The sequence below is a fragment of the Rhincodon typus genome, chromosome 3, assembly GCF_021869965.1.
Source record: "Rhincodon typus isolate 14 chromosome 3, sRhiTyp1.1, whole genome shotgun sequence".
NCBI classification, from domain to species: Eukaryota; Metazoa; Chordata; class Chondrichthyes; order Orectolobiformes; family Rhincodontidae; genus Rhincodon; species Rhincodon typus.
The window spans coordinates 14061216-14085692 of NC_063334.1; the positions used below are offsets into that span (position 1 = coordinate 14061216).

The 24477-nt window shown below is 40.2% G+C and overlaps 1 protein-coding gene across 1 annotated transcript in view; it reads right to left on the reverse strand.

Annotated features, from left to right (window-relative positions):
• glis3 (GLIS family zinc finger 3) overlaps positions 1-14629 on the reverse strand; it is a 505011-nt gene extending 490382 nt beyond the window's left edge. The window contains exon 1 of the mRNA XM_048619931.1: positions 14214-14629. Coding sequence (XP_048475888.1) covers positions 14214-14607 — 394 coding nt within the window. The 5' untranslated portion in view covers positions 14608-14629. The remainder of the gene's footprint in view (positions 1-14213) is intronic.
• Between the last annotated feature and the right edge of the window lie 9848 nt (positions 14630-24477).

Genomic DNA, 24477 nt, shown 5'->3' on the forward strand with positions numbered 1-24477 from the left:
GGCCCGAAACGTCAGCCTTCCTGCTCCTCTGATGCTGCTTGGCCTGCTGTTTTCATCCAGCTCTACACCTTGTTATCAAGGATATGATATTGTTCAGCTTTGGTTCCTTCTGTGTTGAATAGCCTGTAAATGCTTATTTGTTCAGGGGCATAGAAAATAACAGCAGGAATTGGCCATTCAGCCCTTTGATCCTGCTCCACCATTCTACATGGTCATGGCTGTTATCCAACTCAGTACGCGGTTCCCACTTTTGCCCCATACCCTTTGATCCCTTTAGCCCCACGTAACTCCTTCCTGAAAACATGTTGGCCTCAACCACTTCCCATTGATGAGAATTTCACAGGGTCACCACTCTCTGGGTAAAGAAATTTCTCCTCATTTTAGTCCTAAATGACCTATGCCATATCCTTGAATCCCCTGATTCCAGACTCCTGGTAATTGGGAACATCCTTCCTGTGTTTACCCTGTCTAGTTCTGTAAAACAGCATTTGGACCTGTAATTGAACCCTTGTCAATCTGATAATCTACTGGCTGAGTTACCCAGGCTCCATATGGTTCAGATGTGTAAAGAAGTATCTGTGCAGCTGTTTGTTATTTACCAGAGAAGAGAACTCAAAAAAAATTCTCAAGATAACCGATGCATCAAGTAAACATATGAAATAATATTTCCGTATGCAATGTACTAACTGTAAAACAGACTTCCACAACTCAAATACACTGTTGCTGTACTGGACAAATGCTTCATCCACTATGGATGAAAATCAGGAACAAAAACAAAAGTTGCTGGAAAGGCTCAGCATGTCCGGCAGCATCTGTGAAGAAAAAGAATCAGAATTAACATCTCGGGTCCGGTGTTCTGAGGAAGGGGCACTGGTCCCGGAACTTTAACTCTGATTTTACCTTCACAGATGCTGCCAGACCTGCTGAGCTTTTCCAGCAACTTTTGCTTTTGTTCCTGATTTACAGACTCCACCGTTCTTTCAGAATTTATGGATGAAAATAATTATAGAACGATTGATTTTTCCCATATAATTATATCACACAGAAAAAGGACAATCGCAGGTTGGACTATCCTATGGTAAATCGCAACATTTCCCTATGCTTCAAAAGACTGAAAACAGCAGCTGATAGAAACTAGTAACCAATCCCAGCTTATTCTTGTGCCATCAACTTTGAGAAACATGCTTTATTAGTCACAAACTGGTTTTGACCTTGATGACCTATAAACTGGGGTCATCGCAAGTTGAACTGAACCAGATACCTGAATCAAGTCCATTTCCTTTTCCTTCCTAATAGCTAACTTATATGAAATTGTGTACACAATGTCTATGCATGATGGCATGCTATGACTCCATATTATCACTTAAATAAAATTGCTGCAATCAGGTTCTACTCAGCACATTCTTAAAAAATGACATAACATGCCCACATACAATCTACTTTGGTATTTCGTCGTTACTCATTACTGGATTCTAACATAAATATTACCCAAAAGCATACATTATTCATAAACTTCCCAATGTAAGACATATAAAAATGCAAACTACTTTCCTTTAAAATGTGTTTGATTTGATGTTATAGGTCCATCTTCCAAAAAGTATAAGACATACATCAGTCCTGACTGATCAGCATGTCACTTGGGCTGCGATTCTAGCCATGTGATTTGTTTAGCACAGGTGCAAGAAGATCACAAAATATTAAAGAGATTTGTCACCAACAATATTTGGTATTTTGTGATAAACTGTCTTAAAGCTCTGGATCATGCTATAATTACACCTTGGGAATATGCCAGAGGTTCATATTTACAGTGTAGAGAGGCCAAGGTTGAATAAATCTACCATATTTAATTAAGTAATGCTTCACACAGTCTCTGGGGTTAACCAATTAAGCAGTTTACTGTGATTATGGACTGGATGTTTCTCTTGGGGTTGCGTTTTGCGACTTGGTACATTGTGTGACTCGCGAACTACACTCTTGACTGTTACGCAACCCTTCTGGATTTTTCTCTTTTTCCACACAGTGTAGCCTCAATTTCCAAATGGTGAATCAGTGCAGGAGGAATGTGAATTCAAATGTGGACTGGTTAGAAAGCCCACCTAAGTTCTTAGTGACAGCTCTTAACCTGGTTTAAAAGCCTCCTCAAGTTCACTCGTAACCCATCCATTTCCCAAACCCACCACCCATGCCCTCTCAATGCATTCTCATACATCCTCCATCGCAATCATCCAGAATCCACTGTGTAAAGTCATCAGATTTTATGCATTAACAATAGAAATTATTTTAATTCCTTGCAGAAAAGAAACTAAACTTCTCACCATCTAACAAAAGCCCTGATCAAATACACTACAATTGATACTGAGGAAAAAATATATCTGTCATGTGAAAATACCATTAAATGTTTATAATTCAATTAGCTTGTATCAATTACCAGATATCACATCAAAATCATAATCTGTTTTTAACAACCTTTTATTTGTGAATTGTAATTTATTTATGAATTAATGGAATACCTGTTTTGACACTCATTGAAAGAGAGAAAAATAGACAGTATAGGCAATAGGACAGATGAGTGGCATGATGGCTCAGTGGTTAGCACTGCTGCCTCACAGCGCGAGGGACCCTGGTTCGATTCCACCCTTGGGTGACTGTCTGTGTGGAGTTTGCACATTCTCCCCATGTCTGTGCGGGTTTCCTCTGGGTGTTCTGGTTTCCTCCCACAGTCCAAAGATGTGCAGGCTAGGTGGATTGGCCAGGCTAAATTGCCTGCAGTGTTCAGGGATGTGTAGGCTAGGTGGGTTATAGGGGTAATGGGTCTGGTTGGGATGCTCTGAGGGTTGCTGTGGACTTGTTGGGCCAAAGGGCCTGTTTCCACACTGTAGGGGATTCTATCTATGAAAGGGAAAAGTACAGTGTAGGCAATGGGAGGGGCTGAAAGGGAAAAATAGATAGTGTAGGTTTAATGGTAATCACAAAGTATGTACTGCTGCTAGGACATGCAAACATGAGATTAGATAATATTACATGTATTTGTCCAAACATGATTGAATAATATAATCATGTGTACTAACCTGGCATGTGAAAATAATTTGGTAGAGATAGGAGTGGATAAAGTGTAACATTTTGATTACAAATTATTATTTGTAGGGGCAGTTGATTGGAAGCTTAAACACAGAAAGCTGTGTCTCATCGGCTCTAAAAGGAAACAAAGGATTAAACTCACCCTTGCAACGTAAACACCTGAAACTCAGCCATGAATTCATAATGAACATAACTATCTAAACAATAACATAGTTACTAAAGTGGAACAAAACTAAAGTGTTCATTTCAAAATCATAGCAGAGTACCGTAAAAATCAATTGATGGGATGTGTTTTAATATTTCTAGGCAGGTTCATTTCCTGAGTGCTTATTTGTGTGAATGGAGTAGCAAAACAATTACCCAGTATTTTGGATATATCATTAATAGCTACCAACCAGATGAGGAAACTACATGCCATCTCTCCCAGTTTTCAGATAACACAAAGTTCTGCAGGAGGGTATGCAGTGTCTGTTAACTTCTTTACTTTCCACAGATGCTGCCAGATGAGCAGAGTTTCTTCAGCATTTTCTATTTTTATACCTGGTCATTACCTTCCTTCTATTCCTAAGATCTAATGCTATACAAATTAACAGCTGCATTTTGTTATGGATTTCAAAATGTTCAGAACGTAGTCTAGATCCTAACTTTTTCTTATTTTAAGGGTAAATGTAAGGTGTTGTGTTCCAGATGCAATTCAATTTGTCAAACTACCAGATTTAAAATAAAACACACTTAATTCATCCACTATAGTAAAATACAACAAAAAAAAGAAGGAATTGAAATAACTTAACTCTTTTGGAAAAGTTAACAGATTAGTAGATACGGTAACTATTACTAGTTAACTGTTCCAATATAGCAACATCCCATATACACAGACTTGAAAAAAGGCAAATTCAGAAAACAGAATTGTCTCACATGCAGTCCTCTAATCTGGGAAGAAAAATCATCAAAAGGCAATTCTGAGAGAGAGAGAACTCCAGCTTTCAGTTATAACAAAGAAATGTGGCAGCTTTTCATAACCCCAGCAGTTTCTGCTGAAAGCTAAACTAAAAATCCTGCTTGTGTGGGAGCTTGACCACACCCAATCAGGCTGCTTCTATTGTTCCAATTTTTAAAAAGAAACTCAAGGCTTCACAAGTTGTTTACTTTCTTACAGAGTGCTCGTTACGTCTCGTTCAATCGCTGTTTCACAAAAAAGGATAAAATGACCTCTTGAGGCCATAGTATTGTCACAATTTGTTCACAAATGCAATGACTGCATTGCAAAAGTAATTCCTCAATTGAGGAACTCTTAAAAATGTCATTTAGCAGTGAAAAGTATTACATAAAAAAAAATCCTTTCATTCTCCTTTCCTAGTGAACTGCTGATGAAAGCAAGGAAGTTAAAGTGTCTCAACATCGTTTCTTTTGCCCCTTGAAACAATGCAAATGAATTGCTGACTGCAACACACCTGAACATTCGAGCTACTGCTTCAAGTAGAAACAACTGACACAAATTAATTGGTGACATTCTTTGAGAGGTCATTCTATGTATATGACTCCCAGAAAAATTGGAAGATCTATAGGTTTCCGGTAAGATGTTACTTGATGGTGAAACACATGGGAAGAATTAAAGAAGAGTTTTATTATAGAATGACTTGGAGGTATTCTTTTGGGGATATGGACGCATTGGAGATGGTGCAGAGAAGATTCATAAGTATGATACCAGAAATGTATGGATATAAATATCAGAGAGATTTGGGTCCAGTTTCCATCTGTTCAAGATATGTAGTCTTAACGTGCCTGAACAGGTTGATTAAAGAGTATCTGTGAAAAATGGGGAAGATTTGCATAAAAGATGAGAAGAGACCTAACTGAGATCTTTAAAATTATGTAAGTTTTGGATGGAGGGATACAGAGACAATGTTTATTGTTGAAGGAAAGAGCATAATGAGAGATCATCATTATAAGATAGTCACCATAACAAAAAACTGATAGGAAGCTGAGAACAAACTTATTTTACCAAAGAAAGGTGAGAATGGACAGTTCAATTACAGAGAGAATGATTGAAGCAAACAGCTTTTAGGTAATTAAGAGATTATTAAGTAAGCGCACAAGAGAGAAGGAACATGACAATTATGATGATTCCATTCTTATCTATATACTCATAGCTAGAGATACTTGAAGTGTTTTCTTTCCTGTTCTCCAACTGTTAACTCTGGGGTCCCCCAAATATCAGTCTTTGGCCCTTTTTCCCATTGAGTCATAGAGTCATACAGCACGGAAACAGACCCTTCGGTCCAAAGAGTCCATGCCAAACATAATCCCAAACTAAACTAATCCCACCTGCTGCTCCTGGCCCGTATCCCTCCAAATATCCCTTCCTGTTCATGTATCCTTCCAACTGTCTTATAAATGTTGTAATTGTTGTCCACAAACTTACTAAGCGTGCCTCCTACATTCTCATCCAAATCATTTATATAAATGACAAACAAAAGACGACCCAGAACCTGTGGAACACACCTCACCACAGGTCTCCAGTCGGAAAAGCAACCGCCCACCATTACTGTCTGTCTCCTGCTGCCAAGCCAATTATGTAACGTCTATTTGATGCCTGAAGGTATAAGTTTCATTTCATGAGTATACCAGTAACACTTAGTTATACCTCACCACTGTTCTGTCAACTCCTCCACTGCTACCAAATTATCAGCCTGTTTATCCAACATTCAGTACTAGACAAACAGAAATTTCTTCCATTTAGAAATTTGAAAGACTGAAGGTGTTGTTTTCAGTTCCCACTCCAAACTCTGGTCCCTAGTCACTGGCTCCATCTCTCTCTCTGGCAACAGTTAAGGTTAAGATATTCTATTGACAATTCTGGCGTCCCATTTGATCCTGGGATGAGCTTTCGACTTCATGTTCACATGATCACTGTGAGTAGAGATTCATTAGCTGGACCAGACCTGTGTGAGCTGTAGTTTGAAAAAGTGAGACAGAAAAATCGATGTCATTACATTTGGGCTGGAGGTTGATTGGCTGATGAGTAGCATAACTTTGTTTCACTTTCTGTAAAATTAGGAAGTTTCTCTAATGAGCCAGGAACTTAAAACTACCTTTGAAAATATGGGTCCAACAAAATATAACTTTCCTACCTCTAAGTGACATCAACAGAAGAGAAGTGAACAGCTCATGACTTTCCTTTAAACATTTCATAGTAGGTGTAAAGTTAATTAACTAATAGATAATGGAATGAGGGCACTGTTCTTACCTCATTGGCAATGAAGATTCAAGATATTTTCTTGTTATTATTCATAAATCTTGGTTTGACATTAGACAGAATGTTTCTTTTTATACTTTATGTGATGTGGGCTTCTCAGACTGGGCCCACATTTAATTCCCATCCTTAATTGCCCAGATTGTAGTAAAGAGTTAAACACATTGCTATGGGTCTGGAGTCATGTGTAGGTTAAAATAGGTAAGGACTGCAGAATTCCTTCCCTATCCATCCTTCCCTTCCTAAAGGAAAACCTTGAACCAGAGAGGTTTTACCACTTATGTGGTCGCCATCAAACTGACTTTTTATTCCAGATTTTTATTCAATCATTCCGGAAGTGTCAAAAACATACCTTTACGGAAATAAAAACGTAGGGGCAGTTAACATAATTGTAGTAGAACAAATAGCATCAAATAAACTGATACTTCTCTAACCACCAATAATGAGAGATAATGGTATATTTAAAATGTGTCATTAGTTTCTTGCTCCATTTTCATGTGAATGTTGAGTTTAGTCAATCAGTATGAAAGAAGTTAGATAGAACACCATTTCAAACTTTAGAATTTTACACTCAGCATTTTGTTTATTCTAAGTAACACATCTAGATCCACGTTTCAAGTTCTATCAGAATGCCCCATATACAGTGGACCAATCATGAAAATATTAAAAGACTGTAGATTACTGTGCTCCTAATTGGAGGGAAATATCGTTTTGAAAGACAGTAAAAGTCCCATTGATACTCACAAGCTAAATGATAACATCCTTGAATGCAAGTTAAATATTGGTGCTTATGTACACTGATCAGTGAAATGATAGCTGTGGCTCTTTCCACTTACATATAAGGTATGACAGGCAAATTCAATAAATAGCAAACAAGAGAACAAGAGTAAATATATTCTTGATGTTGACAATTACATTTCACTCCCATATGATAACTGGAGATGGGTTGAAGACCCCATGCCTTTCTACTACACAAAAGAATTAAATAGTTAAGGTATATCCTTAATTTTGAAGGGGAAGAGAATGAATGGTATAAAAACCTGTTGCCAATATACTTGGTGTATTGATAGAAGGGTAAATAAAGGTTGAAAGGCACTGTGTATATCTATTCATCATGTACCAGTAGCCGATGATACAATAGTTCTGAGTTGTCCAGTACAACACAGCAATAGAGCATATGCAGTTTAAAATATTCTTGGAGTCCTTCAGTTGCTGTAGTTAAACCTGAGACTACAGCTGTTTAAATGGAATTATATTCTCAGCAGTAGTGAAACTTGTCAGGTTCTTGATGAATAAAAGATTCTGTGATTTATTTTATCATTGGCATTGACTTTCAAGAAGAAATCAGGGAGTGAGATAGTTTCTCACTGTTATTGTTACCAATCCATGTTCTTTCATTCTCTTTCTCTGCCCAAAACCTGTTTTCCTGGAATATAGTTCATTTGTGTTTCTCATGTCTGGCGTTACTGTTTTTTAGAGATGGATGATCTGCAGTTGACTTTCAGTTTAATTTGTGAAACTTTCAGAAAGAGATAAACCAAAATTAGGAGATGAGGAACAACAAGGTGTAGAGCTGGATGAACACAGCAGGCCAAGCAGCATCATAGGAGCAGAGAGGCTGACGTTTCGGGCCTAGACCCTTCATCAGAAAAGGAAGATGAGGGTTTCATCATACCTGGCTAGGTTTCAATGCCTTTTGATATAATGTTAATTTTGCCTCAGACTGTTGTTATTTATTTCATTTTAATTTCAAGAGTTTGGCTCAAACTGGTCAGATGATGACCATGACCAACTTAAGCCATTGATTTCTCCTTTGATCAAAAGTTTTTTCACTGTCTACAAAGGTTTCAGATATTAAAATCAGGTGATGGAAGTTGAAATTGTTAGTTCATATCTTACCATTATTGTGACAAGTGTAGAATATTTTAGTATTTTTATTTTCTACAGAACATAACTGCAACTTTTACAAGGACTTTAGTGGTAAAATCTGATTCATTCAATGCTGATTCACAAAGTTGCACTTTACAGAAACACCGCTATAACTTCAGTTAAGATCTGACTGCTCAGTAATAGTTTTATGGTGGAAGTTAGAACCTCCATGAAGGAATAAAGCATTGGTCAAAAATATGGTTTTGGAGAAAACCTTTCAATGTGGAGAGTTAGGTAATGAGAGGCAAGGACTTAAGAAGAGAGAATTGTCATGAATGACAAAGGTTTTTGTCATGCAAGTGGAACGTGAAATGAAACAACATATAAGTTATATTTAGAGGAACAGAGCAGATGGGGTCTGAATGTAAGTGTGGACAATATTACGGGATTGCATGGAGATGAGGCAGTAGAGAGCTTTTTGATGAAGATGAGAAGTTAAGATTTGATTTTGGGGAATAAATAAAATCAGAAGATGGGGTCAGCGACATAAGCAGGCCTTAGGCATGAAATAAGATGCAGGAACTGGAGCTTCTGATCAGTAACAGTTTATTCAAGCAGGAGGATGTAAGCCTGGTGGTGAGCTGTAACTATAGAATTTGTTGTTCCTGAGTTCAACTGAAGGAATATCTTTCTCAACCATGATGAAATTACAGTCAGATTTAGTAGCATGCAGGCAGTTATGGGTCAAAATGGTTGGGAGGTGAAGCTGCATGCCAAAAGCATATACGTGAAAGTTAACCCTATTCACTGGGTCTTAGAGAACTGAATAGAGAAGGCCAAGTTGTAAAGCATAAGACGAGACAATACTTAAAATCAAGAATATTTTTGAGACCCTTTGTGAAATAATGAAATAATAAAATAATTCAAGGCTCCTGAGACAGCACCTTCCAAACCCATGACTATTACCTATCTGGAAGGACAACATATATTGGAACACCACAACTTGCAAGCTCCCCTCCAAGCCACTCATCATCCTGACTTTGAAATATATCACCGTTCCTCCGCTGCCATTGAGTCAAAATCCTGAAACTCCTTCCCAATGGCATTGTGGGTCTACCTACACCAAACGGAATGAAGGCAGCTCAATACCGCATTTTCAAGGGCAACTAGGGACACGCAATAAATACTGGCCTTGTTAGCGAGGCCACATCCCATGAATGAGTATAAAAAGAATGCTGCATGGCAGAAGTCGTTACAGTAAATGAAAGACAGGATTTTTATTTACCAATCAATTTAACATTTTAGATTATATAGGATGGGTTAAAAATAAGCTTTCTTAATTAGTTCTCAGGATAGTTTACATGGTCACACAACTCAGACCACAGTCATCACTTTAGCTGACCTGAGAAGTTGGTGGTGAGCCTCTTCATGAAGCAATTGTATCATAATTAAGCAGTGCATGAACATATTTTGGAGCATTACGAATCAATCATATGGTAAAATCTGGGACTTCAGAGAATCATAGAATCCCTACAGTGATGAAACAGGCCATTCAGTCCACTGAGTCCATGAAAGAGCATCCCAGCCAGACCCACCACTCTAGCCTAACCCTATAATCCTGTATTTCCCACGGCTAACCTACCTAGCCTGCACATCCCTGGACACCATGGGCAATTTAGCATGGCCAATGCCCCGAACTTGCACATCTTTGGATTGTGGGTGTCAATCTAGTAGACTGGCAGCTTTTTCTGGACTTGTTGGGAAAAACTACTTTCAGGATCTTACGTGACCATTGGAGGCATTCCACAGCCCCCACCCCCCAAACCCTTCTGTACCCTCAGGACATATCCTGCTTTAACTCTGCCACTAGCCTCTCATATCCAGCCCAGCATCTGCCTCATCACTTTGCTACCACCTGCCAGTTAGGCCTCACCAGGACCCTGAACCAGCCTTCAGTCCACACTCTAGAATTTCCTTTCCTTCTGCTCTAATTGTAGCAGTGACAACCATTCAAACCTGAAGCTGCTGGGACTACAGAGTTTCTGGAGTTTCAGATTGCCAGACAGTTCTCTGAGGTGGGACTTCCACATAGATAGAGGTAGAAGACCCACCCTGAGCCAATTAACTACCCATCAAGTATGAAATGGTGCAAACAACTTTATTGTAGATAGGGTCCTGGCTATTTTTTTTTGTTTTCTCAAACAGAAGCAGGCTGTGGAACCCCATAAAATCCATAAAATGGTTTTTGACATGTATCAACACTAAATTAGCTCGATAATTCAGGACTGAATTTAGTAATCCAATTTTTAAGTGCATTGCCTTGTGGTAACTCTGATTGCAACAGTTTTGTTTTACATGATCTATCTTATAATACCAGCTCAGTATCTTTTAAACGTACCAAGGAAGTCCACAGTAAAAACCTGCTTCATACAGATTTACAAGGTTTAGAATCCCTATAGTGTGGAAGCAGGCCATTTGGCCCATCGAGTCCGCACCGATCTTCTGAAGAGCATCCAATCTAGACTCACCCAACACCTGTAACCCTGCATTTCTCATGGCTAACCCACCTAACCTCCACATCCTTGGACATTACGGGGCAATTTAGCATGGCCAATCCATCTAAGGTGCACATCTTTGGACTGTGGGAGGAAACTGGAGCACCTGCAGGAAACCACAAAAATACAGCAAGAATGTGTAATCTCCACACAGACAGTCACGCGAGGGTAGAATCAAGCCCGGGTTCCTGGTGCTGTGAGGCAGCAATGTTAACCACTGAGCCACCCTTCCACCATTCACCCAGGTGAATGCCAAAGCTGCGCAATGGTAACTCAACAGTATTACAGGAACTTGCAGCGAGCCAAACAGCTCAAATCTTAACTTCCCCATTGTATTACTTCCACCAGGGAGCAGGAGTTAAAATCTCCTTCACTGTTTAGCAGAGCTGGAGTTTCACCGTCCACTCCCATACCCCACTAGTCCCCAGACCCCTCTCCCCAACCAGCAATGTAATTTTGTGGCATTGCCATTTATAAAATACAGGGGGTCATTTATAGCATCCATCTGGCCATCCTGCAACCATTCCTGTGTATCAGTAACAGAACATGCCTCATGCAGCTGGAATGTCTTGGCAAGATTTCCCGAGTGACGCACTCAGGATTTCAGTACAATAGTTCCAAGGAGAACTTGTACCCTGTATGTGTGCCATGCTGCTTTATGACCATGCATGTGAAGCAATCAAAGGGGTTCAAGATTGTCTAAATGACGAGTTAAAGAATACAGATGTAATAATCTAATCAGTGGTATGTATACTTGAGAGATGAATTTGCTATGGTTTCAGATAGAGAGAATTCTTTTGGTTAAACAAAAGGCAGAATTAAGTCCTCTGGAGGCTGTAGACAGCAGTTATCTCTTACTATGAATTTTGAAAATGTTTGAATGGTCTTTGAGTGCCCTCTTTGGTAACTATCTTTTGCTTCAATCTTTATAACAAACTATTGTCAAATATGCCCCTATGCTGGCAGGCAACCTTTATTGACGTGAAGGTATAATTTTTTTTTCCTGTTCAATGCAAAAGTAATTCATAAGACTTGCTTTAATTTCAAAATTCTTTGAATTGAAACATTTTAAGTGCTGATATTTGGAATGAATCATACAATTTCAGCTGCGCTTTCTTCAGCATTGCTTTTGCAAACTATTGGTTGTTTTGAAATTAACATCTCACTATCTTTCAAATTTCAAAGCTAAGTAAACTGCTTGAGAGTGTAAAATGAAACATAATATAAAGGTCTACTGAGATCTGAAAATCTAAGCATGCTTGCAATGTAAAATGCTGCAATTCAATCTGTTCAAATCTTTATGATTTTCTAATTTTAAAACAGGGAAACTATTTTCTTTTCTCCTGTATACTCTTTGGCGAAGTCTATTTTATGTACATTATCTGCAATTTCATTTTTAACAACCAAATCAATGCATTATCAATGAGTGAATTTATGAGTGAAGGAAGTAGAAATTATTAGTTATTTCACTGCTATGGTGCTCCAAAACCTCATTTATGTGCACATAAATCCATGAAGTATTACAGAGGAGGCATAAAGCTTTACATATACAATTAAAGGTCAAATTAAATATCCAACAAGTCAGCAGGATCAAATAATTTTTGTTCAGTAGAACCAGTATCCCACTACAAATCACAGTTGTCATAATAGCACCAATTATGACATTTATGTATTCATCTCTACAGCATTGCCATAGCCTAAATGGTTTGGAGAATGCCAAATATTGGCAACATGCAACACAGTGACATTCTAAATCAATCTATTCCAATTCGATAGATATTTCCACCGGCCCAACTGTATTTAATTGCTATTTTATCATCTATGAAATTTACAAAATCTCAATCCTATGCTGTGTGTGAATCTTTTCATCTTTTCAAGTTCCCATTCAGATTCAACCAATTACATAGGGATACAATGTAATAATTGGGAAGACTCAAAACTAGTGATTTCATGTAACATTTGTTCATTTGTACAATCCAGAACAAAAAGAAAGTTATAATGTAAAGAGATAGCACAACCTTTCAGAAATCCAGATGTTATAATATTAAGAATGAAAGCTCTCATAAAGATTGGCACATTTGAAAAAGTTGGATAGAAGATGGATGACAAAAGATTATCATATTGCAACTAACCAATGTAATCATTAAACAATCATTTAGGTACAAAATAAAAAAGTATTGATGAGCATCTATCAAATCCTGCAAGGACTGCTTGTATAACTGTGTAATCTCTGCGCTTCATTTGTTTTTGTAAAGGGAATTCTGAAGTGCCCTGCTTGCAATGTACTTTTTCCTCAGTTCGTGTTCTAAAGAACATCTAGCAAATATTCTACGTGTGTCAAACAATGATTCCCTGTTAAGTTTATTTGAGAGTTGTACTATCACTAAAAAAATGAATGGTCATTATGGAAAAAGTTAACTCTCTCAGCCCAATTAATATTTTCACAGTGAAAAATGTTCAAATACAGAACTAAAAAGTGACCAAAATTAATCAAGGAATTCAGGCGATGCCTTAATAACAGGTACAAAATCAGATGCTGCTGGAAAAGCTCAGCAGGTCTGGGAGCATCTGTGAAGAAAAAAATCAGAGTTAACATTTTGGGTCTGGGTAACATTACCCAAAGATTAACCGTGATTTTTCTTCACTGATGCTGCCAGACCTGCTGAGCTTTTCCGGCAGCGTCTGTTTTGTTTCCTGATTTACAGCATCCACAGTTCTTTCCATTTTCCTCAATAACAGGTAATGGTTTATAGCTACCATTGTAATTTGAGGATATAATTACACCTTTGCTAGTATTCACATTTTTTAAAAATTATATACTCTATGCAGATGGAAGTTTTGTTATCCTTTTTTGTTGGTGGCTTGTCTCATGGCAGACGTCAATAACTATGGTGTCCAGCAGCTAATATGTTATGATGTATATTCAATGATTTGTAATCAAGATATTATCAGGGTGAGTCATCATATCGTAATTTGCAGTTCAATATCTCAAAGTAATAAATCAGTCTTATTAAAAACCATCACATTCAGAAGAGCTGGTTATTGATTCACTGCAAGTACAGTAGGAGTCCTGTGCAACAGTTACCAAGCAAAAGGTTTTAGAAAGAAAGCTAGCAGTAATAAATTAGCAAGGGTCACTTACTATTTAACTAGGCATCTTTTAAACTTGTTGGCTGTATGCTGACGTCACCACCAACATGCAAAGGCATGCTTAAAGCGATGGATCAGGATAGGTCAGTTAATTACTAAACAGTCATCCATTTAACCAAACAGCATTAACCCAACAAACTGACAAGAAGCTATTTGAGAAAATAATATCATTCTGTGTTTAAACAAATATAACTTTTTTTTAAAAAATCAAACCGTTTTTAAAAACAAATCAGAATGATACAAATTAATACACGTCTGGATGTTCAAATAAACAGGGTCAAGTGCACTTCAATCAATGAAATCCCTACCTTTTACACTGCTGTTTGAAAATATGCCTCCAAATTCCGTGTGTTTTGGTTTTGAAGATAAGCTTGTTGGATGCCCCAAAGTTTGGGGTACTTGAAAAGAATGTTTTGTTGCCACATGCCTCCTGGGACTTAAAGCTGGTAAATGGATGGCATTTTCGGGCATACTGCTGTTTTGGGGTGTGACTGTAGGGTGCTGGCAGCCGTTCAGGAACAGTTTGGGATGCATATTGGTCGCCAGCATTCCAGTAGCGGGACTTGGTGTTGCGCTGTTTGAAGACGGGCATGGTGTTTCTGTCTGGATGATGATGGGGGGAATCTGTTGTCCGCTGATCAAGGCTGAGCCCTGGGGAGTACCTGTCGCCCTGTGGTTAATATTACAGGGTCTTCCATTCATGGTTAGGACGATTCTTCGGCAATCAAACGTGCTTAAATGATCCGTCAATCCAGCAAGAGTTAATAACAGTTCACTACATGATCCAAACCATGTCAGAGAATCTCCTGTGAACGTTAAAAGCAAGATTTACCAAAAACCATAAAGGATTATGTATATGTATTAACACAGCACTGATTATATGTAACAATACTACCGTACCTTGGGGACCAACCATCGCTGCTTTATTTTTAATACTTTGACTTTTGATTCTGAAAGTGTCACATTTGTCGGTGTTAAATGACTTTATTTGTATTTTTATCCAGAATTAACATGAATGGTTTCAGTGAGGAGCCGTGTCAGGACTTGAACTGCACCCAGAACTTTAACGAAATGATAATATTATGAACATTAACCTACAGCAACATATGAGTATTTTGTTGATTACAATACTGTGTTCTTTTTCTTTCCCCCCAGTTCTAAACACTGGAGGCAAAAGTCAGATCTTACTTTGCAAGCTCATTGTCCTCACTGCCAGAATCGCGAGCAGATACTAAAATAATTCCCCAGACAAGCTACCATGCCCTTACCAGGCAGTAGGGCTGATTTTTCTTTCGAGACGAACGACTGCTGGTGGTTTAACCTAAAAGTAACCACGCTTCAGGTGAGGGGAGAGATTGAGAAGAAGAATCACTCATTGGCCAGTGCAGAAATTGAACCTACACTACTGGTATCTCTTGGTGGGGAAAGACCACCATCTAAGGTCTATCTGCCTAAGTTATTCAGTTATAGGTTCCTCAGCCATGCCTAAGAAATGGCTTTGGTTTGTTTGGTGGGTAGAGTCAAACACCAATGTTTGTTTGTACAGAACCGGACTGCTTCAGTGACTATGTACATATATATAGGTCAGAAGTCACACGAGACAAGATTATAGTCCAACAGGTTTATTTGAAATCACAAGCTTTCTAAGCGCTGCTCCTTGAGGACTTTGTCCACCCCAATTCAACACCCGCACCTCCACCTCATCTTTTTTTAATGAATAAAGTATATTTTTGAATAAACTCGGTATTGCAAACTTATCATCCTGCCAGCTGAGCGAACCCACCCAAGGATGGAGAAGTCAACAGGTCTGATAGCATCTGTGGATAGACGGAGGTGAAATTTCGAGCTCAGTGACCCTTCTTCAGAACAGTCCTCTCCACAGATGCTGCCAGACCTGCTGAGTTTCTCCAACAATTTCTGGGTTTTGTTTGTGCTTCAGGATTCCACCAACCGCAGCTCATTGTTCTATTTTACAGATAATCGACCCCCTCTTTTGAGAATACGTCGATCTGATTGCACCGGGGTGTTGGAGCCGAGTGTATGTTTAGTGGGAGCCTGTGTGTGTTTGGTATTCGATGTGTTGTATTGAAGGCATGGAGTCACTGACTGCACGTGAGTTAATCTTGTGCTTGTTGCTATTTTCAGCCGGTTCATTTTATTATGAACGGATCAATTGTACCATCCATTTTGGAGCGCCTGGTCTGAACAGGTAGAAATAGTAAGGGTCAGGAACAGGGCCGGAAAAAAAGAGAGAAATGTCTAATGTTAGTAATTATTATTTCTGTTATTTAGGAATAGAATATGGGGATGACGCTGAAGCCATCTCCACGTCTCTGTAGAAATCGTGAGAACTGCCGATGCTGGAGTCAGAGATAACGCAGTGTGGAGCTGGATGGACACAGCAGGCCAGGCAGCATCAGAGGAGCAGGAAAGTTGACGTTTCGGGTCGGGAGAACTTTCTGAAGAAGGGTTCCAACCCGCAACGTCAGCTTTCCTGCCCCTCTGATGCTGCCTGGCCTGCAGTGTTCATCTAGCTCCACACTGCGTTATCTCCGCGTCTCTGTAGTTATTTTTTCTGTAAATTGTCCCGCCATCTCCTTATTCCCACCACCCCCCAAAAGTGTTTTTTTTTATTATCCTTCAGAAACTGTCTCTATTTTGCAACAGCAGAACACCCTGCAAGGTCCCAAGGGACGTTGTGTTAAACTGGATGTGAATTTATATTACTTGAGCGCGGGGTTGTTTAGCAATTGAAGATGGTGTGTCCAGTATTGCAGCGTGACTGTGTCATGGCAAAATAAAGAACCCGGTGCAATAAATAAATCGATGCTACAACGTCTCTATGTGAGCAGCAACATGCTGCGACGTTTATCACGTTTTATTTTTCCTAGCTGCTTCGAGTTCTGGAGAAAAAGTAAAATTGCTTAAGGCCTACTCTCTCATTAAAGAGAGAGAGAGAAATTGGTGGTGGTTTAACCTGAGGGTCACCACACCTCAGGCGAGGGGGCGAGTTTGAGAAGGAGAGTCCTTCATGCTAACCTCAAAAAGTAGAGGAATTGGCATCACTCGCCAACCAACCCAGAAGAGGAGCTAATGAACCCTAAACGTTAACTCTGATTCCTCTTCGCAGATGCTGCCGGGGCTGCTGAGATTCTCCAGGAATTTCTGTTTTTGTTTCAGATTTCCAGCATCCGCAGTTCTTTATTTCCTTTTACCTGACATTTAACAGATGCGTTTAAAGGAAGCTAAATAGGTCACTCCCCATGGTGCCAGGGCGTACAGAGGAACGGGGCGCTCTAGCCCCGAGTACTGAAGGCACTGGAGAAGAAAACCTTTCTTAATAATAGGCCACATCCCAATGATCAGGGGAGTCCCAGAACATGGGTGACAAGTGAAAAGTGAATGAACTGTAGTAAAAGATGAAACCATTAGAGACAGGGAAAGGGCCTAAGGGCAAATTCAGTTAAGTTGACGCAAAAACAAAGTTGCTGGAAAAGCTCAGCAGGTCTGGCAGCATCTGTGAGGGAAAAAACAGAGTTAACGTTTCGGGTCCGGTGACCCTTCCTCAGAACGGCTCTGCATCCGCAGTTCTTTCGGTTTTCAGTTAAATTGATCTTTTTAAATCACTATTTTTTACTTAGAATTGGAGCTGATGCTGTAATATCAGAAGGGAACAGCAGACTTGTGGATCGATCAGAGAAGCAAAAATGTGACATATCATCAGGTTGATGCCTTTCATACAGTCTGGCTTTTGTTCTTCGGGAGTGGTGGGGTGGGGGTGTGGGGGTGGGGGTGGGGGGTTGGAGGGGGCGCGGGGAGCGGTGAGACGGGTGGAGGGGAAGTCCAAGACCGCAATTGTTCTAATATTTGTGTGAGGGATCGGATTTGAAGAAGTTTCCATTGAAAAAGAAGTTCAGTGAACAAATGAGCAAGGGAGCTGCTGACAAATCAAATGTACAGAGGGGGAAGCTCTTGTCAACTAAAAGAAACAGACTTGCCCTAATATCTATTTAAAATAAAACATGATTGCAGATTTAAAAAGAAATAATACGAATGACACTGACTGGTTGAAAATGTTGAAGTGCATTAGAGGAAGCTATGAGAAGTCAGCATCCCATTCCAGCAGACAGATTGTCTCAGTGTGAGAATAGTATTTTCACCGACGGGAGTATGTGTATCTGACTGTGCGAGCTGGAGAGAAATCCCTTTGGAGGAGCGTGAAGCCACTCACTGGCCTTCGATTGTAAGGACAGGTCAGTCATCTCAACCAGAAGGTCAGAAAAGACTTTCTTTGTAACTGAAGTCTTAAAAATCCTTTTACCCATTTGCTGGTCTAAATTTTTTTTTAGATTATGTTAGATTGTTTTAAACATCTGTAAATTTATATGATGGTTAAATTGCATTAAATTAAATATTCACTCCATATATGTATCAACTATACTGTTTGCATATGTCATTACGCATTGATAACCCCAAAAGGTAAGGGGTGAGAGATTGATTAAATAAATCTGCAAGTTGTGTAAGACTTAACTGCTCACATTAATTCGGTGCATGCTGCATTCCAAGGACAACAAATACTTTCTCCCATCAATATACTGAGACACAGGGTCAGCTCCTTTTACAATTCAAGTAGTACACCTCTAGACATTTTGTGGATCTGGGTCTGGGATTTAAATGTGAACTGTTTTTCTGGATGAGGAGGCAGGTCAGTCCCGGACAGTTCGATCAGATGGGAAGGAGCAGAGTGAAGAAATATTTGGCAGCATGACCCAGCACCACATTTTTCCACTTTCAGTTTTAGCCCTGAGTCAGGTTCAGGTTGTCTCCTATTAGCTTTTATCAGTTCACAACGCATGGGAGAGTAACTCCTACTGAACAATAAAAAAAAACTTCTATATATTCCTCTGAGAAGACAATTTGACATAAAACTCTTTAATCAGCCATGAGCTAAAAAAAAACTCCACCTGTCACGATTACACAACAACAGCTCAGTGTTAACTTAAAAAAAGGACAGGTTTTGTAACTAAAGCTTCCGGAATGACTGACTGACTGACTGTTCCTCCAGAGGAATTGGTGAAATATTGATGATCACTTTAGTCCCAAGCCAATGGTACAACTTTACAAAAGGGCTCTTATAAATAAGCTCAATTGTTTGAAGTGACCACATTCGCTCATGTTTGTTTGTAGGTGTTCATCTGAAGGCTATCCTCGTTGTCACCTACTGTTTCTGTACACCTACTGTACAAGTATCAGATCTAGTCCAGACCAAGGACAACACTATACTGGGGGTCTCCAACTCTGTTGACAGTTGACATAAATCCTTTGCCCTTACATTATCAAACGTTAGCGGCTGCACACCGATCACGGCGATTATGTGGTTCAGGCTATTTTCACGACTGCTTCAGACCAAGAACCACTTACCGGGTAGTTAAAATAAATTATTGCACAACACACCGTAAACACCCTCATGACAGAGAGTATCCCTGGATCCAGGCGAATATTCCCCAGTGAAGTTATTCGCTGCTCAAAGATGGAGCGGAGCCTCTGTCGCCAGTGAGTTTTCCCAGCAGATCTCAACTCTTTTCCTTTCTCTTTTCCTCTCCCTCTCTCTCACTCACTCTCTCTCTCTCCCTCTCTTCGCGGAGTTGGGGGGGTGGGGGTGGCGATGGGGGGAGGGGTATCTGTGACTCTGGGCTTACTGCTGTACACTCGGTTTGGAGTGCTGCAGTTTAGTGTTGTATTGTACGTGTGACTGTATCTATGCCAGCGACTGGAGCTTTGCGTGTATCTGTGCTCAGCCCAACTGGACTGCGGGGGTGGGTAATTGGTGACCGATTTGTAGAAACTCATTCAACCAAGGATTTGAAAGCCGCATCAACCATTGGCAGAACAAAAAAAACCTTCGGCACGTCTCCGACTCTGCATGCTGCAGCCCAGTCCCAAACAACCATAATGTTTACAGTCACATTCTGCGTTGGAAAGTTGCATTTGTTCAGTCTCTTTTCAGTTTTAATGTGTGTGTGTGTTTGAACAATTGACACACATATCCGCATTCTCACTGCATTGACACACAGACACACACACACACACACACAAGTCCTACCGAAGATTGAATGAAAAGTGAGCTATCCTGCGGCCCTTTAACTGCGATGGACCCTTAGAACCATTCAAACTCGAGAAATTAATAAGTACCGTGCATTTGGGCTGATTCAATTGCGTGATAGCAGTACTTAATTTCCTGCTTTAACTGGGCAAAAGTATTTCACAAGAGAAAACGACCCCGCTCGTGTTATTCAATAACCCTTGAAAAACTGGAAGGGCGGAACAAAACAAAAGGGGTTAAACTGTAATGATACAAGTGTGTTATCATTGGCTCACCCCGGGATTAGAGGTGGCATACAATAATATGCCCTTTAGCGATTCTTCTATAAATCGTTATTTTGCTTACTCGTTCTCCACGGGCGCGCACACACACGCAGCTACATAATCTCACACAAGCCACCAAAAATATTGATTCATGCCCCTCCCAGTGTGATAACCTCTTCTTTCGAAGCTCAAGAGCTGCTTCCTCAATGCAGTTGCACACTGTAACCAGGAATGACACTTACTTGGTTACCACAAGCCATTCGGCAATGATAACCCTGCACCAATCAGAGGTGAAATTCCTCACTTTCATCGTGAACATGCACCTTAATCCGTAAACTGATAAAGCGTTACTGTGGGCTGCTTGTGACACAGTGATAATGTCCCTAACTCTGATCCAGGGGTTTTTCTTCAAGTCCCACCTGTTCCACAGATCTGTAATACATCTCTGAACAGGTGATTAGAAAATGTTAAAACGCCCCCGTGAAAACTCACTGTGAGTCTTTTGCTATTGGATAAAAACTGAAACAACTGTGGATGCTGTAAATCAGGAACAAAATCAGAAGTTGCTAGAAAAGCTCAGCAGATGTGGCAACATCTTTGAAGAAAAATCAGAGTTAATGTTTCGGATCCGATGAGGATTACAGCCAGATTCCGAGGAAGGGTCTCCAGACTCGAAACGTTAACCGTGATTTTTCTTCACAAGATGCTGCCACACCTGCTGAACTTTTCCAGCAACTGCTATTGGATAGTGGAAATATATGTATATATATATAAAGGAACAGTGATAATGAATCATAGGCATTAATGGACCAGTAAAGAACGTTTGAAATAACTTCATTGTTTTGACAAGTTTAAATAGGTTAAAGTACAAAATTATACATTTTTTCTACTAATGAGTGGATCTCCCAACACATAGGTCAGAGAATATGATTTCTCTCACATGCCTCTATGCTTACATTCTTAGTGTTTCTGGTGTTTTACGTGCCTGTTTGACTTGTCTCTGCTCTCTTTACGTTATCTCTTTCTGAGCTCCATTTGTCTTTAAGTAGGAAATTGGAGGTTACGATATAGTGAGGAAGGGAGCTGTTTTGTTCAGATGGAAGTGTGTAAGATTACCTACCTCTACATCCTCCTATCGTTTGATCTTTCCTTCCATTGCATTTGACTCCATACACTCCCACCTCACTAACCATTTTGCTTCATCCATGAGGGGAAACCTAACGCGTTAATTCCTGGATGAGGCCAGGGGCCATTTCCAGGTGCCGAGCCTGTTGGTTTCTGAAGCTTACCCTCCGGAGGAATCTACCGGAGGCGGCCAATGGGAATAGACGATGCTCTGGGCACCTTGAAGATATATCAGGATGAAGCGATATTACTATAGGTTGGGATGTGTAAGGATACCCCAAAATGCAGACACCCTCTAAAGAATGAAAAAGAACGTCAACATAAAAGTTGCAACATCTACAGGGTCATTGTAGGGAGCAGGGGATGGAGGAGGAGAATTTATCCAAAAGGTGGCTTCGGGCAGCAAGGGAAGGGTGGGGGACAATTGGTGAAGGACTGCAATGGACTGGGTCCCCAGCCTGTCATTATGAGATGTCTCCAGACCCCAACCTAGTCTGTCAGCCGCACGTACAACACCCGAAGCGTCATTGAACTGCCTTTACATTTGCAGTTTAATTGCTGACTATGCGCAGCCTTCGATCCGCCGCTAGTGTGACCCTCCTCGCACAATTCCACCCCCCAACCCCTCACACAATCCCCACAACCGCCAACCAGATCACTAGTCGGGAGAAATACAACTTCACACCGGCCTCCTACAAAGGCGCGTTTGCTGGTTGATAAGATTTCGCCTACGCATCAGTCCACCTCATTTTATATTAAAAAAATTCCCTATCCCTATCCCAATCCCAATCCCTATCCACTCCATATTCGTTGCCAGTTTGCGCACTGATTCCTAGCATCTCGAACAGGTGGCTGTCCTGCTCCTGTCCTTCCCTTGCTCCATTTCCTAGGTATTTTCCAATCAACTTGTTGACAAGTGATATTGCACACCTCTGGAGCAGCTTGGACTTGAGCCACCTGAATCAGCGGTAAGAGCACTACCACTGTGCCATAAGAGCCCCCTTGCTCCATTTTCTATTTTATTGGTGGTCTGCTTTGTGACTGCAGACTCTTTTGATGTGCAGAGTGAAGCCAACAGAGTGGCTTCACTTTCTCCACCGGCTGAGATTACCATGAAGGGCTGTTCTTCTCAACATCTCCCCTCACCTGAGGCACAGTGACCGTCAGGCTAAACCATCACCAGTCATCTCCCTCTAATGAGAGAGCGCTGCCGTATGGTCTGGTAGGGCTATCGTGACCTTATTTTTGATTGCAGGCCATACCCCCATACCATTTACTTACCTTTCATGCCTCTTCCCAACTGCCCCTCCCCCTCCACCTCCCAGCCAATCATCCCATGACTCTGAGTTGTATTAACCATCTCTTGGCTCACATTCTCTTCCTCTTGATCCTTATTCTCAGCGATCAAGAATAAATTCACCTTTCTACCGTGAACAGGCAAAAAATAAACAGAGACTCGGGCTAAGGAGAGAGCCTGAAAACATTTAGGGAATCCACGGACTGACATTTGATCCCATGCTGAGAAAACATTGAAGTGGGGAGGGCAATAGGGAGAATAGAGTCAGTGCTGAAGTATAATCAGTAAGAATGCAAATCCTATGTTTGTATAATTACCAAACAAAATGGAAGATGAACCAAGGAAAGTTGAGTGTTAACAGCACGAACAGCTGACCATGGAGGGAAAGCTTACCTTTTTGCTGTAAAGTTTGAGATCTCACAGGAATCTTTTCAGGGTCATTAATACCGGTTACATTCATAATAAAGTTTGAGGAGATGGTGGCTAGACCAACTAGAACATCTAAATATTGTGGATGGTGATATTCAGAATGAATCAGGGTACAGAAAAAGAGATGTCACAGATCAAGGAACTATAGCAACAACTATAGCAGCCCAAGTTAGAAGGGAATCAAAGATGAGAATAGGAGAACCACTAACAGTAGGGTTCCTGAAATCACACTGCAAGGTAATGGTTTATGCTGAAATATTCTATTGAAAGTGATTGCTGAGCCACATTCATTTCTACATGTTGGCATAATTGCATTGTTCAAATACAATGGAAGGAGGACAGGTTTCTGAAGGTTCGTTTGCTGTAGGCAATCTTTTAAATAATATGTTATACATACAGATACAGATATACAACCTCACCACTGTATGCACAAACATCTGCCTATTACTACAATATAATTATTTTAACAAACTGTATTGTATGCATCAGCATAGAACTATTTGCATGTAAAGGAATGACTGACAAGTAAGAGGCATTTATAAGTGTGATAACAAAAGTTCAGGGCATTATTTCTTCTTAGAGTGAAGGGTAAGGCTGGTAAGAGTAGGAAATAATGAATGAATAAAAATATTGAGGTTCTAGTGAAGAACAAGGATCATAAAACTTATAGACAACTAGGATCAAATGAATCTCTTGGAGTATAAAGAGTGTAGGGGCATTCTTAGGAGGGAAATTGAGAAGGCAAAGAAGGCATTTGAGATAGCCTTGGCAGATAAGCTTAAGGATAATCCAAATCGATTTTAGAAGTGCATTAGGGCAAAAGAGCAAATAAAGAGAGAATAAGGCCCCTTAAAGATCAATAAGGTCATCTATGTGGGAGACATATTAACTGGACATTTTGTGTCAGCTTTTACAGTGGAGAAGGAAATAGAAGTTAGAGAACTTGGGAAAATAAATATTAATGTTTTGAAATTAGTTCACATTACAGAAGAGGGTGCTAGAGATTTTAGAAAGCATAAAAGTGGATAAGTCTCCAGGACCTGATCAAATGTATCTGAGGACATTGTGGAGAGTTAGGAAAAACATTGCAGGGCCTCTAGCAACAATATTTGTATCATCTATGACCATGGGTGAAGTGCTTGAGGACTGGAGGGTGGCTGTAAGGAGAAGCCTGGGAACTATGGGTGGCACAGTGGCTCAGTAGTTATCACTGTTGCCTCACAGTGCCAGGGACCCGGGTTCAATTCCAGCCTCGGGCGACTGTCTGTGTGGAGTTTGCACATTCTCCCTGTGTCTGCGTGGGTTTCTCCTGGGTGCTCCAATTTCCTCCCACATTCCAAAGATGTGCAGGCTAG